This window comes from Pipistrellus kuhlii, unplaced genomic scaffold (genome assembly GCF_014108245.1).
Source record: "Pipistrellus kuhlii isolate mPipKuh1 unplaced genomic scaffold, mPipKuh1.p scaffold_m20_p_4, whole genome shotgun sequence".
NCBI lineage: Eukaryota > Metazoa > Chordata > Mammalia > Chiroptera > Vespertilionidae > Pipistrellus > Pipistrellus kuhlii.
Window position 1 is genome coordinate 47,082,655 of NW_023425540.1, and position 17,131 is coordinate 47,099,785.

At 32.4% G+C, this 17,131-nt stretch overlaps 1 protein-coding gene across 6 annotated transcripts in view; it reads right to left on the reverse strand.

Annotated features, from left to right (window-relative positions):
- The window catches only part of FAM172A (family with sequence similarity 172 member A), a 338,830-nt gene that overhangs the window by 181,830 nt on the left and 139,869 nt on the right, over positions 1–17,131 (reverse strand). For all 6 annotated transcript variants that reach the window (XM_036408793.2, XM_036408791.2, XM_036408787.2 and 3 more), the window contains one exon: positions 9,786–10,004. In XM_036408793.2, coding sequence (XP_036264686.1) covers positions 9,786–10,004 — 219 coding nt within the window. The remainder of the gene's footprint in view (positions 1–9,785; positions 10,005–17,131) is intronic.

The following is a 17,131-nucleotide window of genomic DNA, read 5'->3' on the forward strand; positions in this document are numbered from 1 at the left end:
ATTCTCATTGTAATAATAAGTTGGATTTAATAACAAACTTTAAAATTCAATGTGGTCTATAATTAATAATTTAAATATTTGAACGTTACTAATTAATGCTATATTAATAGTTGTGAAAGGACCCTTAGAGTCCTCACTGAAAAACATTTTTTCCCTTTCTAGTATCTACAATATATATATATGAACTGCTTCAAAATATTTACCACAATTGGCCTAATAGCAGAGTTTCTTATGAACATTTTAGCCTCCCTATAGGATTATGAGTGAGCCCCACGGAGAACAAGAATTCTGGCTTTTGTATGCCCATATCGCACAAAAGGCTAGGCAAGTATGTCATTTTGTAAATAGGGCTCAACTGAACTGCCATGCAAAGTGGCAGTGCCACTCAAGGCTGTGCCACTCAACAGGATATACTTTCTTTCTTTTTTTCTTTTTTTTTCCAGTTTCAAGATACGTTTGATATCCTGGCTAATTTCATGTGCTTTAAGTAGAAATTTCATTCTCCTCCCACCTTTTATCTTTAATACCTATCAGTTGGGTACTGGCACAAAATCAATGAAAGTTCAGTTACAATATACAATCTATAACTAATACTGTACTTTTATCATACTAATAGTTGTTTTAGGTATCTTAAAAGTGCCAAAATATTTTTAAAGTAAGGCATTATGCAAACAATGAGGGCACTTAGGGGCTAACATCTCAATTTCAAACACTTATTTAGTCATTACTTCCTAGAATTACTATCTAGAGATCTACCTCTTTTCAACAATATCACATCTGATACCGGAAGAAATTCAAACCTGCTCTCAATGTGGTTATTGATGAGTCAGTACCTGCCAAGCAGTAGGCAAGTGATCTTTGTACAATTTATGGGGTCAAATATGGGATAAAATGTAAGAAAAAAATTAATCTCTCTATCATCTCTACTACAGCTACCCCACAAGGCCACATAGATAGTCTACACACAGCATAATTCTAGGGGGTGCCAGATAAGAACTATGTCCCTTTAGAAGATGTGTAATGAGGGAGGCCTGTTTGATACCATATTCCATCCATCTATAATACAGTCAATTCTGAAAGATACCAATGTTTTATGTACTATCAAAAAGAAGTCACCAAATAAACCATAATGTGCCATTAAATTTTAATATGCATCCCCAATTCAGAGATGTAAAAATGTGATAAAATGCTTTAAAAATCAATGAAAAAAGATAAGTAATCTTTAGTTGACTGAGATATATATGCACCCTTTCTCTGATAGCATTATTGAATATGCAGGCTGCACAAAAATTCTGAGGGAATTTTTTTCACTCTCCATGTGATATCAAAACAAAGAACATTAAGAGTGAATTAGGTATAGTTAACATTATAATTCACATATAATGCATCAAGATTTTCAAATTTATATTGTTCCTCTTAGTTCTTAAAATAGATTATCTTAGAAATACTTTTTTTCGAGTAACTTTTAGGTTTAAATCTAAATTACTTAATGCCCATTTAACCCTTTTCCTGCTTAATAATCTGTACACACACACACACGCACGCACGCATCCCTCAACCTACATCAACCCCATCAGCTACAAAGGCCAAAGAAACCACTTCTGAATATGAATAGAGGAAAAATCCTATTTCTAATATGATAATTTCAATAACCAGAATGGTAAATAGAACAACCTCAATACCAGTACCAGCTTTGTCACTAATCACAGTGCAATCCTGAACAAATTACATAATTTCTCTTAATCTCAGTTTCCTCTCTGTCAAGAAATAAACTAGTTGAACTTATGTCTCTAAAAAATACCTACTGAGTTTCAGTTATTACCTTTTGTCACCTTATTCTGATAGAATCCTTCTCCTATAAGTAATATTATTTCTAAATGTACTCTTTATATAAACCAGTAAATAAATATGGACTGATTGAATTGTATACATTCCTTTTAATTGGGAAAAATTATGCCTCACTGCCAAAAATTTACAATAGCAATATTGCATAAAACCTGATTTCCTCTTCTCAATAATAAGGCAACTTCAAACATATCAACATTTGAATCATGGGGATGCCAGGAGAAGAAGAGTAAGCAAGGAATTTAAAACCTATGTGAAAAAATAATGACAGAAAACTTCCCTAACTTGGTGAAGGAAATAGACATACAAGTTCAGGAAACACAGAGAGTCCTAAACAATAAGAACTGAGAGAGGCCCTCATCAAGACATATCATAATTAAAGTGCCAAAGGTTAAAAGACAAAAGGAGCTTGAATAAGACTGTCAGATGATTTCTCAAAAGAAACTTTCAGACCAGAAGGATTTGGCAAGAAATATTCAAAGTGATGAAAAGCAAGGACCTATAATCAAAACTACTCTACCCAGCAAAGCTATCATTTAGAATTAAAGGACATATACAGAACTTCACAAAGACAAAAAAGAAGCTAAAGAAGTTCATCACCACCAACCCAGTATTACGTGAAATGTTAAAAGGCCTTCTTTATGAAGAAGGGAAAAATACAGATAAAAAAATATGAATAGTAAAAAGGCAAAAAATACCTATCAACAACTGAATCTAAACAGCAAAATAAATGAACATGCAGAACAAAAATAGACTTGTAGATCAGAGAACATTTGACAACTGCCACATGGGAGGGATGTTGGAGGGTTGGGTGAAAACGGTGAAGGGGAAAAAAATAAGTACAAATCAGTAGTTACAGAACAGCCACTATGTATGATGTCAGATAGGTGTGAGATTTACTGGGATGATCACTTAGTAAATTGTTTAATGTCTAATCACTGTGTTGTACACCTAAAACTAATATGATATTGCATGTCAACTATAATTACATAACAAAAAAATTATTTAGAGGAAAAAAAAAAAGTTTAAGCATGTAAAGGCATCCTGAGGCCTAACGGCTTGAGAAGCATCAATTGTAAGCCATTTGGGATAGACCTCATTCAGCCATAATTCTCCCCATAGTTCCTAAGGAAATGGGTGTATAGAGAAAGAAAAAGGAAAGAGGATATATAGATATTCCACTAGTTGTTTTCATATGTTAATTTATCTCATTTATTTCTTACAACAGCCTAATAGTTATGATTATTCCTATTTTTACAAATGAAGACACTAAAACTCAGAGAAGAGTGGTGACTTGGACAAAATCATAGCTTATAAGTGACAAAATTAATATAATAGCATTCATCTCTTTAATTCTAAAGTTCTTATTCTTTTCACTGCATCCTATTTATGGCAGAATCCACACATCAAAACTGGCCAATGTCCAATTAAAACGCATAAATGGAGAGATTTGGCTACTTGTTTTGTCCTAAATCTAAAGATCTAAGTATTTTATTGATTTCTATGTTATTATTTTATTTTATTATTTTATATATTTTATTTTATTTTATTTTATTTTATTTTATTTTATTTTATTTTATTTTATTTTATTTCTTTTCCTTTTGAATCTCACCTCAACTCTCTCTCCACAATGGTTAAGATTCTGAAAGTTATTCAGACACTAAAAACAGAAATAAAAATAGTCATTATCACAATCTGCCTTGAATGATTATCTGCCTTTAAATTCTTTTGGAAAAATGTAAAGGCCTTGGAATGTGAAATATCCTATATAATAAAAGGCTAATATGCAAATTGTCCCCTCGGGAGTTCAATCGAGAGTTCAATGGAGTGGGAGTTTGACTGCTCACTATGATGTGTGCTGACCACCAGGGGGCAGTGCAGAATGAAGGAAAGCCCTGGCAGGCAGGCGGCAGCCAGGGGAAGGAAGGCTCTGGCCAGCCCTGATTGCTGGCCAGGCCAAGGGACCTTACCTGTGCACAATTTCATGCACTGGGCCTCTAGTATTTAAAATAATAAATTCTTATATTGATTATTAAGTTATAGTTAAGACTGTTTTTTGTTTAGGTTTGTTTTTCTTTCTAATTATATTTAAAGAGATTTTGGACTAAGGGAAAAAAATGGAAGAGAGAAAAGATGTAGCGTAATTAGAGTATTCAGTTTCTGAGAAAAGCAAAATCCAATATGAACAGCAGCAACCCCTTGTGGTCTGAGGGAGAAAAATAATGTATCTATAATTATGGGGGTGGAAATATGTTTTTAAAAAGAATGTATGTACATATTTAGCCATTTGACTCAGTTCTCAACCCAACACATTAAAAAACAGATGCTTTAAAAAATGATCTGCTGGCAAGATGCTTGTTAAAATTTTATCTGTTGAAATATTAAAATTCATTATGAATTAATTAACACATTATACAAAAATAAAATATTTTTGTTTGATCGTTTTACAAAGTACTATAACCAGTGGTGATTAACACTGGAAATTTTGTGTATCTTGATATGTATTTCTCAAAAAGAAACTAAATTTATAGGATTACCACTGAATTGATGACATTTTCTGTCTTCACTCTTGAATTCAGTTGGCAGATGTTTTCAAGAACAAAAAATTCTGTCTTATTACAAAACATATTAAGCAGGTTTTCATGCCAGGAATATCTGACATGATGTTTATTGCCTAGACCAAATCAATCCCCTTATTAAGCCATAATATATGCCAGAAAGTACATTATTTCATATTTAAGGAAAGTTGTCACATGAAACAGTAGGTACTTTGATCTCTCAAGCTTTGCTCCTAATACATTAGAAATGTGCTATATAATCCAATAGTGATTCATATCTATTTATACTCATTTTGTAAGTAAAATAAACTTATACTTTGCTAATCTTAAGATTTTAGACCTGGATTCTACATTCTTCCTGTTCATACTAGATATTTGTTAAAATTTAAAAGGAGATTTTGGCTATTTACTGGATCCCAGAATAAAAGAAAATTTACATACAAGTATATACTAGGAAAATAAAAATGGTCCCAGAGGTTAAACAATCATTGATTGTAATATAAATAAATTGAATTTTGTTGCAAAAACATTAGATAGAAATTACTCCAGTGGCATTTGCACAGAAGAGGCATAGAGAAGTCAGGATATTTATCAGCCTTCACCAATATTTTGGACATAACCAAAGTCAGAACATAAAAAAATTTTTTTTTTTAAAAAAGAAAGCTTCAGTTTATTGGAATTAGCTGTTTCTGAACAACTGCAAAAATTCACATGAATGCTGAAAAAATCCGTCAGAAAACTAGACACCACATATCTTGCATGTTAAGGAATAAGATTTTTGTGATGGATGTCAACAAGCAATCAATCCATAAATATTTGAGGATCTTCAATGTGTAATGCCAGGCTCTGCCAAGATTCCTATTCTGTAAATGTCTCCTCCACATCTGAATTTTTCCTTGTGTGGCCATATAATTTCCTCCCCCTCCTCCACTTCTAGCATTTAAAAAAAAAATGCTCTGGTCTAATCATCCTGCTTCTTTACTTCCCATTACCATAGCTTACAACTAAGTCTCTTAGGGAAGAGACATTAAAACAGTTTTAACCCAGTATTTCATAGATTGGCCTCAAATCACTTTTGCGTATATCCAACTATGTGTAATATAAACTATATATAAAATTCTTCTAATTGGTCTTCTTTCTTAGTTGGAGTACTTGTCTCTCTATGGTCCCGTTTGATACCAGAATAACCATCATTCCTATGCTGCAGGTAACATTATCTAGGTATCTCTAGAGTAAGGCATGGTCTCCTTTCAGTGATTGGATTCTAAGTGTGTGTGTAGTATCAGTTCCTCATTTCCTCTGTACTAGTGTGAAAACTGGCTCATACCTACGTATAAGGATTGACATGCATTTCTAAAATCTATAAAGGATGCTCAAAGATCTAGAGGTTTCTGGGAAGACCTAGTGGGAAGGCATGAAAGATACATTGGTAATCCTACCTAATAATAGAGCAATATGCAAATTAACCACCACTCTGCTACATCCACAAGCCATGCCCACCAGCCAATCAGAGTGAGTATGCAAATTAACCCAACAAAGATGGCAGTTAATTTGCATACACAGAGGGAGGGAGGAGTGAAGGCTGAAGACAACATAGAAGGAAGAGGGAGGGAAAGTGGAAAGCAAGGCAGATGTGGCTGTTGGAGGGAAAGCACTGGCAGCGAGTGCGGGGTGGGGCGAGGTGCACTGCGGCCACGAGGTGCACTCCCGCAGTGGCAGCGGGAGGCAGCAGGGGCAGTGGGCGCGGTGGGTTGGGGCATGCAGCGGAGGTGGTGGCGTGGCCTCAGAGGCATAGGCATCGGTGGATGGGCGGGTCCGGTGTGCTGGGCAAGGTGTGCAGTGGGCGTGGTCGCGGAGGTGGTGGCTGTGGTGGCCTCCAGCGGGCGCTGTGCAGCAGGCAGGATGGGTGGGGTGCGCCCAGCCCATCCCACTCCACCCCTCCCTGCCCACTGCAGTGGGAAAGGGGAGGGAAGCCCGCCGGAAGTCTTGCAGGAATATTCCTACTACGGGTCACTAGTATTAATAATATTACGAGACAAAGACAATGTTTTAAGATAGCACATGACAAATTCCATATGTTAACTAAACACAATAACTTCCAAGAATCATATTAAGGAGAGGTCACTGATTATGGTGAGTGGAGAATGTGAGATATCAGCTTGGAATTATAAGATGGATAGAATCTGGACTAAGGGAAAGTAAAAGGAAGCAAAGTTACAGATCTCAGAAAGCACAAAGTTTATATAGGATATAGCAGTACAGTAGTCTGCCTGTATTCTTATTCTGACCTACAGAAATAGCAGTAGGTCAGAATAAAATATCCATAATTTTAGCACCAAGATGATATAACTAAAAAGGAAAACAGAATATCCAACTTTTATATATTCAGATGAAAATATATAAGATCAATCAAGGTATCAAATATATCTTAATATACTTTTTACCATTAATTTTTAGAATTTATTCTAAGTCACTAGATCGGGGAGCAACCATGTAGCATACTTTAATGATGCAGGGCATATTTTAAAAATCAGTAGTGGTTTGGGATTTTAATTCTGGCTCCAACACATTATTAACTAAAAATCTGTTGCGAAGGTCCTACTCTATAAATATTCATTATGAAGGCTCTGTTCTAGGCTCTGGGGATGGGGCAGTCAGCAAAACAGATTAAGTGCCTGCTCTCATGAAACTAAGTTTTGATCCACAGTTTCCTCATCTGCCAAAATTAAATCAATATCAGTGATCCTATTAAAAGAGAAAAGATATTTTAATATAATAGAATATATTTATTATTTTTTCTATATTATAGATATATTACATATAAATTGTTAATAGACATTTAATAGTGTCTATTAAGTGATAACTGGTTAAAAATCTACATAATAATCACATGTATTACTATATCATATAATGATTTCATTATAATTGGTTTAGTTTTCATATTTCAGATACATATTTTGTTTTCAACCAGTTAGAACACTTTGGTAAAAAAGAAAAGGAGCAAGAATGTATAGTCTTGGCTTCAAAACTTAGTTCTACCGTTTTATCAGTTATGTGATCCTAGACAAAAGTGGACCATCTGCGCATTAGTTTCCTTAACTATTAAAGAAGGATAAAATTACTTGATCCACCTATCTCAAAGAGTTGTTTCAAAGAATAAATGATCAATTCCAAATGTAAATGTTTATAAATAAATAAAAATTAATTTATCCCCATCACATGCCATACTTTGTGTATGAAAATTGCAAACCCTTGTTATTTGGAGCTTTGTAGATAGAAGAAGAGTACTTACTAGAAAAACTACTCAAGTGGATCAAAATTACCTAAGAATTAAAGCCTGTATACAAAATGAAGCATTCTTCTCATTCCTACTATAGGATCATGCCTTACTATATAGAAGTATGTTTGAAGCTATCAGCTTAACTCTGTTATTTTACACAATTCTGGGAGATATTAAGAAAAGGTATTTATTAAGAAAAATAACATTTTTCGTAACTAAGACGATCAAGTATAAAGCTGTATTACTTATATGAGTCTATTTCCGTCTTTTAGCCCTTTTAATGGAAACCTAGACCATTAAGTGAAATGGGAAAAGAAAGAAAGAGGCAAAAAGACATAATAAGGAAAGAAGTAAAAATGGCAGAAGTGTAAAAGAGATAAAAGAATTAAAGAAAACGACAAAGGGAAAGAGAGCAAATCTTAACAATGAAGCAACATAAAAAGATATTTCCCCTTGGTGTAAGAAAAAAAATCAATGCTGGGATAAACTAAACAGATGTGAAAAACAGAATAAAGAAAATGCACCCATACAAGAGAACAAAGAAAAAAATCAAAGCAATGGCGACAAGATAAAGACAAAATAGAAAAGAAGAGATAAAACCTACTAGACAGATGTCAGACATAGATGCTTAATCTGTACATATCATAGGCAAATAAAAGAAACTGTTTAAGAAGAAATAAAAAACAATACCCAAAATCACTTTGTGTGCATTTCACATAAGCAAGTGAATACTCATAATGATTTCTATATTTCAAAAACCTTATATAATTTGGATATCAGATACGTTTTTTATAAAAGTATGCCTTCAGATAGTGGTTGATAGCCTGGATCATATAACAAAAAGCTGAGGACAACCCTTAGAGAAGGAGATATGACCCTGAAGCAGTCACAGGAAGAAAGGCAGTAACATAACTGCATCAGGACAAGCAAACTCCTTACTGATTCCAAGTCTAACTGTTCCCCCACCCCAATAACATATTAATTAACAAGATGCTTTTCAGAAATGTACATATTAAACTTTCGCTTGGCTCATTGTTTGATGTGCTTTGGGTATTCTTGGTCAAGAACACCTGTTTTGGGGCATTGAGAATTGAAATGTGGCTTTTGCTACTAATTACATGTCATAACTTATTCAACAGACTGACATATAATCAAATGGCTTGAATACTTTGAGTATCATTCTCAAAAGTATAGTGATTATGCCTTGAACTAGAAGTATATTCAAGAAAGTAACTTTGAAAGCCATGTATTTCCCATGAAAGGTGGTATGAAACAGTTTATTAATGAGATTTTAAAGTAAATGTAAAAATAGCTCAAGCTGAATAATATCAAACTTTACTATTATCTTATTGTATAATTTATAAAATGTTAATTATCTATGTTTAAATGTTCTGACTTGTTCACTTTGGAAGAACCTATCAATTTACTATTTTACATACCCTGTAGCATTTTTTACATGCTTTACTATTAAATTATATTTCTAGAATCCACAAAAAGGGCTTTGAAAACTGCATGAGCCTGTTTCATATATATAATACACAGTGTATATCAAGCAGAATGTGTCAAAGTGCAAATAAAATTGTTTGTGCCCCCTGCAGAATTAGAACTCCTTGGGCAGTACTGCTGTAACGATTTCATGCTGCTAGCATTACAAAGTGCAAAGGTTCACGAGGCAAGAAAAAAGCAAATGACAGAGTTCCCTTATTACACTATCCGCAAATATTCTAGCTTAAATATTTATTAAGATATTAATTACTCTTCTCACCACTATCTGCCTACAGAAGTTAAACTGAGACACAGTGGATGTGTGGCTGCCTGTAGAAAAACAACACGTTAAAACTATCACCACTCAAGATGAAGACTGATGTTTCGTGCAGTGCATTATGAACTGCTTTTGAGACTTACATAAACTATCACACTGATATAAGAATAACGTGTTTGTGATTTTGATTTAAAAAGTAGATTACATAGCATCCATAGAAAATAAATGGTTAGAAATTAAGGAATTAACAGTTTCTTTCGAAAAATAAATAAAATAATTTATATGGAATAAAACACAAGGAAAATAATGAAGAAAAGTAATGATCTTATTTATTACTTACTCTGATATACAACTGCATCATTTCTTTTTCTCTTTGAGGGTTACGATATTTCTCATAGAATTCACGTCGCCTTTTTGCTTCTTTAGAGATTTTATCTTTTCTTTCCCGTTTTTCTGCTGGTTCATCTGAACTCTCCGAAGATGCCTGTACAGGTATCTTCGGCTTTTCTACTTCAATATAGTTTTCATTGGGATTCAAAACTATTACTCCATATCCTTCCTGTTTAGAAAAAAAAAGAGTTTAATTTAATCCTAGAAACTATTTCAATCCATAAAAATTTCTTTACAATTCCATGTTATTTAATATGTTTGTATATTCATTAAAACATTTCTTCATGAAAGATTATAGTTTTAATTTTTCCAAAAGAAATGTGTATCAAATTGTTTGCCTGGGTTGTTTATGTAAATAACCATACATTATTATAAGAAGAAAATACAAATTTTTAAACATAAAGATTATAAAGTTTAAAATTTGTAAAAGGCACTTTAGATCTTCTAGAACCCCAAAAATAATGGAAGTAAACTGTGAGTTAAAAGTACACTTTCAAACCACATTAATATTTATAATATATACTTTGAGAAATTAACCTCTTTGAAACTGAAGTTCAAATTCAAACTGTATTTTGTTGGATCTTTCTTTCCTTTACAAGCTGTGATTCAGTAAGCATTTTTTGTTTTAATGGTAAAAAGAAATAAATATAATATAATATTTATATATGTGTATTGTAATATGTATATTATCACAAACATATAGTTTCTACCTGTGCACCTTGGATTTCTCCCCCTCTTTTTTCAGAAAGCCACACAAATCACAAAACAAAATAAATTAATCTTAGTGTGATGTATGGCAGTAATACTTTAACCCTGAAGTTGCTTTCATTTTTTAACTACCATAAAAATCTCTTTTCATAAAGAACTAATATAAGTAAACAAGTTTCAAAATTTAAAATACAGCTCACTGAACTATTATTAAGCCTTTGTAAACATTTTTAAAGCACATTTTCCTGTCTGATTTAATGCTAGCAAGGCAACGCTTCTATGGTTATCATTAAGAAAACTTTGGTATTTATATTGTTATAACTCATGGAATATTCTATTGAGAAAATAGAGAAGGGTAAACAATTACCATTGACAAGCATGCACAACACATATTTTTGAAAGAATTATGTATCTTGTCTATTCAATTCTGTTCTGTGGGTGTCCTAATTTTGCCTTGCACAATCCTGTAAGGTCATACCTAAAACACGTATTATATTGTGATAAAAACATCAGAGATACAAGAGATACAAAACATAAAGCTTAACAAATCATCATTACTAAAAAAAAAAAAAAAAAAAGTAAATACATTTCTAAGACTGTACAATCTTCTACTTCGTTTGAAATTTCATTATTTTTGCCAAACTAATATAAAAGAAGACGATTTTAAAAAACTGATAGCAGTAATAACAGCATAGACTTAACTATCTTATTTTAAAATATGCTACATTGCTGCATGTACTTGGTTTATTTATCAGCTGATTTCAAAACCACGTACAAACTTCACTGGGATCCTTTCAACTCTACCCCCCTTCCTCAAGAGATAATATTGTCTAAAACCATGGTTTAGAGACTTTGAAGATCATTTAAGTTCTGATTTTAGTGACAGGACTGTTAATTAAGATATGGTTGTCTTAGGTATATGCAAACTATATAATGTGTACCAAATTGATTAACAATATCCCACATATTCTTCAGTATATGCTTGAATAGAACTTTTAGACACATACCTCTTTCATGAAAGCCTTATAAAATACTTTACAAGACTTTAAATTAAACGTTCTACATCAAAGCACAGAGAAGGCTTTCTTTTTTCTTTCTTTCTTTCTTTCTTTTTCTTTTTTTTTTTAAGTTTCTTAGCTAGTAAAACAAAGTTTTACCAACAAAAGATATTTTATTTGGTCCTGCTTTATTCTAATCTGTATAGCTATTCAAAAGTCTTGTAATTCATTGTGATCACTGTCAGGTAGACAGATTGTCACTTGGTGATTTTCTACAGTTGGACACACTTGACTAGTTATTAAAATCACATTTGAAGGAAGCTCCTACCACTCTTCCTTGTGCCTCTTACAACTTTTCACGCCCTTCTCAAATTTCAGCTATAACTTCTCCTCCCACCAAAAGTAAGTTAAAGAACACTGTTGCACTCTGCTAAACAGGGTGAAATAGAGGCATTCAGTACACTGTCTCTGGTGAAGGGAACATAGTCAAAAAAAGGTCACCATAGGCCAAAAAGAAAATTGCCTCCTTACTAGTTTCTGTACCGAGAGTAAGTGGTCTCCTGTCATGTTTCTTCCCTGCCTTCTCTGAGTCAAGTGAACTTTAAATACACACACACCCTCTCTCGCTCACTTACATAGGACAGAGATGAAAACAGTGATATACTATATTTTAATGATAATTTCAAAAATTTAGACATGATAACAAAGTGGTAGAACATTAGTATCCTCTGCAAATTAATGAATTCTCAATAAAAACACTTCAGACAAAATTCCGAGTTACAGGAATTATAATTCTCACCCTATTTTATAAGTTAATCATTGGAAAGATTTTCTTAATTATCAGGTTTATCTGAATAGAACTTTATACTTCAATTTTTGTAAATCATGAATTGGAACATTATTGTGTCTATTTTATTCTAAATGGATTCTGAAATTTGATGTGTCCCATCTAAATAAGTATAAAAACAGACACACATAAATCATCAAAGTAGTATTTGTGTAAGTTATTGATTATGTAACTGAAAATTACATGACTCATTTGTCCAATTTTAAAAAGACACAATGTCAATTTTCACTGAGGCACCCAGAGATGAAAAATGATTCTATTTTAAAATCACCACTATATAAATCAATTAAATAATTTTTTATTATTTTGATTTTAACAATGTTTCTCTTTGAACACCTGGATTACTTAGAAAATATTTTGCCATTTAGATATTTCATACTGCCAATTTAATTAAAGGAACAAATATTCGGGAACATTTTCCACAGAAATGAAAGCTAATTTTAATAAGTGTCTTTGTTGAATATTTAATTATCATTCCATAAAATCTAACATTTTTCAATTAAAATTTTTCTGATAAATTAATTAATGCAATATTCAAAAAGACCATTTATAACCAAATTATAATGAGTAGGAAAAAGCTAAGTAACAAAATTAAGATAACTATCCATTTATGTGCTCTAATCACAGATATGCAATAAAATTTCATCTTTTTCTTCTCTCCGTCACATATGAATACTGTCAAACAAATTCCTTTACATAAGAAAGCTACAAAGATTTTTGCCATGCCAACCTTAAGATATGGAAGTCAAAGAGTTAAAGCAAACAGTCAAAGCAGAAAACACCAGTAGTTACAATAAATTTACCCACTTAAGGTAAATAATATTAATTTATATCTTTTTAAAAATCAGAATACCAATTTAAAATAAATTCTATTCCCAGTAACTAAATTAGTATACACAGAAATAAGAGAAAAAAAAATCCTACTTTGACCTTTAACAAATGCACTCATAAAGTTTTTCAAAAGTACTGTAAAAAATATGGAATCAATGAAATATCATAAAAGACCTTTGCATTTCCATTCTAACAAGGAACGTTCTAAATATTCTAATGCTTACAACCTTAAACATTTTATATTGAGGTATACCTTTTATATTTAATTATTCCTTAAGCATCCTCAGTTGATCACAAGATAAAAAGTTAGGTCATTTCAAATATACATGGAGATTTATGTTATCTATAACAAGATAGAATGATCAAACTGGTTATCTAACACTGTACAACTAAATAAATAAAACTTTTAGTATCTCTCATACTGATTTACCCAAATCAATTCCAATATCCAAATTTTCAACAGATAAAGCATACATGAAATTGTAAAATAACTGTTATTTGATCAAGAAAGTAATAAAGAAGACAGATACTGGTAAAAGTAAGCTTTCTCTCTTTAATTTATCTCACTGCATTTTCTATTCTTTTTTATAGCTATAACTGTAGCTTCATTTTCAGATCAGTGTTCATATGATATAACTATACAATCTTAATCAGAAATCCTCTAAATTTTATAGGTAGATATAGCATTTTATTCAGCACAAGTACTTGCTGGGATTGAAACAAAATATACAGGCCTCCAGGCCGGCCTTCTTTACTTTGAAGTCTAGAGATGCACTTACTAATAAGTAATAGTTCATTTATCATTCAATCAACAAATGATGGCTTAGGTCAGAGAGGTCTAAAACAGAGAGGTGGTGCCAAACACAGAGAGGAACTCTTGCTAAAGAAATTAAACCAGAATAGAAATGTACTTATAAAGAATATTCTACACTAGATGTATTTTTTGAATGCCTGACCAAAAACAGAATGTACTTTTTACCCCAGAAGAGACCTTGCTAAAACTGAAGATTTAGCCAAGTTTAATTTACCTTATAATTACCAATTATAAAGAAAATTAAAAACAGGAGCAAATTCTATATCTTTTCAACTCTTTTGTGATTGGCTAAATTAAAAAAAATCAGCTGGAAGTACTGAACTCTGCATATTAACCTTCCCACATTACAAGCCACATGTGACCAATGGGGTCAGGGACCAGAGTAGAATCCTTTGACCTATGGAACTATCTATTTTGGTCTTCAGGCAATGCTCTGGAAGAGATCATTTTACACAAATTTATCACTCATATTTTTCAAGTTCAGCATTCTATTTGCTTGAGTTGAAAGAAGATAGGTGTTCTTCCTCAAGGGAAATGAAACCCAAAGTGTTTATAAACTACATTTACCAATGGTTAAATGGACAAACCACTGTCCATTCATCTTTCCTGGAAGATGTATGCTGTGTTTATTCTCATCTTTTTCACAAGAAGGGTTTGTACATATCACTGTTGCAACATCCTACATGCAACAGTGAAAAGAGGTCATGACAACCTATCAGAAGTCACTAGTGGAGCGTTAAAGTAAACATAGCTGTTGGAGCTGCAGCTCTGCTTGAAAAATGCCCCCTCCATTATTTCAGCAATTTTCTCAAGACGTGACCTGGGACTGAAATGCCTGAAATGTCACTTGATTCTGTTCTGTGCTTCTTCCCAATGTGCATTTAGATAACAGCACCCTACTAATATCTTGTAAATTGTTTGTCACAGTCATGCTTCAACCTGTAGCTACCTAAATTCTAATGTCTACTCCACAGTATAAAAATACCTCAATATGAAGCAACATAGACCAACCTAGTAAGTTTGCAACTTCAAATAATGCATCTAGTAAGTAAAAGAAAACATCCTACAAAAAGTTTTCAGAGGACCACCTGTTGTCTATTATTTTTACATAGCACTTACTCATAAATCATAACACAGGGTAATTAATCAAGCTGTCAAAGAGAAGGTCAAAGGTTATATGGTAGAGTCAGAAGGTCATGCATGGGCTGATAGAGGTCAGGGTCACACTGCATTCCTCATTATCAAGTTGGGATGAGAGAAGGCCCAAGCAAACAAAAGTGAAAGCAGATGGAGAAGTGAGTGGATAAAAAAAAAGAGAGAGAATTTCACAAACAAAAAGAAAAGTGAAAGAAGACTGTCAGCTGCCTTCAAGTAGAGAATAGAGGAGAAAAAAAAATAAACTGGAATGTGCTCAAAGGAGCTCAAGGACATAAAGAAACAACAATTTTATTAATTAAATAAGTTGAATATAACTTTCTTGGCCATCTGATTAGAGCATACTAAGCAATATTAGAAAATATATGTTTGCTATCTTTAGACCTTCCCTAGTTAGTGTGCTTAAGATAAATAAGGTAAAGGTAAAGAATTCTAAGAATAAGGTATGATTGCAAAAAAACTCCACAAAAACTTATGAGGCTTTTTTTCCCTTTAATAATGTTTCAGGGTTATAACAGAGATGCAAATAGTTTTAAGCTACAGAATAGATAATTTTTGAGTATGATATAATGATATCTACAAACATAAACACATCATAAATGTCCTTTTGAATAACAAAACAGTTATAAAATATTCTATTATTACGCTGGCCTGAATTAGATGCAGAAAACTGTGCAAAATTAGCTGTCACCCTTTGCTCAAAATCTTTGTTAATCTCATTTTGAATGTTTGCAGCTTTATCAACACATGCATCAATGTCAGCTCCTTGGTTACTGAACCGCTGTAGTTGGAAGAAGATATAATTAAAATGTTTTGGCACAGAAAAGGTGAAATTGTATCTTCCCTAGTTCCCTTAGGAGTCTGTAAAACATGAAGGATATATTGACAAACACACACCCTTGTCTCCGGTTCTGACATGCCAGGTTACCCAAGTACTATTTATTTTAAAATATTCACTTTGCACTTTATCCATATTTTCACCTGCTCTTCTTCTAACTTTTACGAGGTTTTAAAATATTATGTTGCTTAAATGTCACAACTTCCTTTTCATATTCATATTCAAGATCATATTAAAGCATTCTGTAAAAATACAACTGCATTCTAAAAACATTTACCATTCATTATGCAGGACAGAAACATACTTTAATAAAGCATTATGAAATTTTTTATAATCTTTGCTTCTCATTTTTATAAAAAGAAATAAAAATACACCCTTCTTTCCCCCCCACCCCCAATAGTAAACTGAAAAGAATTACAAGCTACAACTGTTGCCCAGTCAATGATAAATCAAAATCCTTAAATGGATATAGACACACCTCCTTTATTGCATGGTCCCAAGTGGACTTGGATGAACAGACAAATTTACCTCATGAACTTTACTGTTCTGCACGCTAGTTAACACCTTTAAGTTTAAAAGTACTGAATGAAAGTCCAATATTCTCCTAACTTCTTATTAAATTCCATCATAAAATTGTGTCAATCTCAAAATATTATCTCTTTCACCCAATTAGATATAATACAATATATGTTTATGTTTTAAGTTACTCTTAAAACCTACTTAAGAACCATGGAACACAAATCACTTTATCTTAACATATATCACCTTTCTTCCCCCCCCCCAAATTAAAATACCATATTTTAAATATTCTTGTTGTTTCAAGGATATATTAATGCTTTGCTTGTAATTCTCAAGTCCACTTACAAGGATGTGGACATAATGTACAAGATCCCACGTATTCAATGAGTCAATAATTCATTAAACACTGACTTTATACAACAAATATTAAATAAGCAGCTACTATCTACCAAGCACTCTGCTAGGTACAGTGCTATATTTATGAACCACCTTTTATTTTGAGATATTTTCATTCAGTAGAAAATCCTAAATCAGAAGTAAGTGCAAATCCATAAGATGTCTTATTTTATTCTTCAAGAAAAAGAGG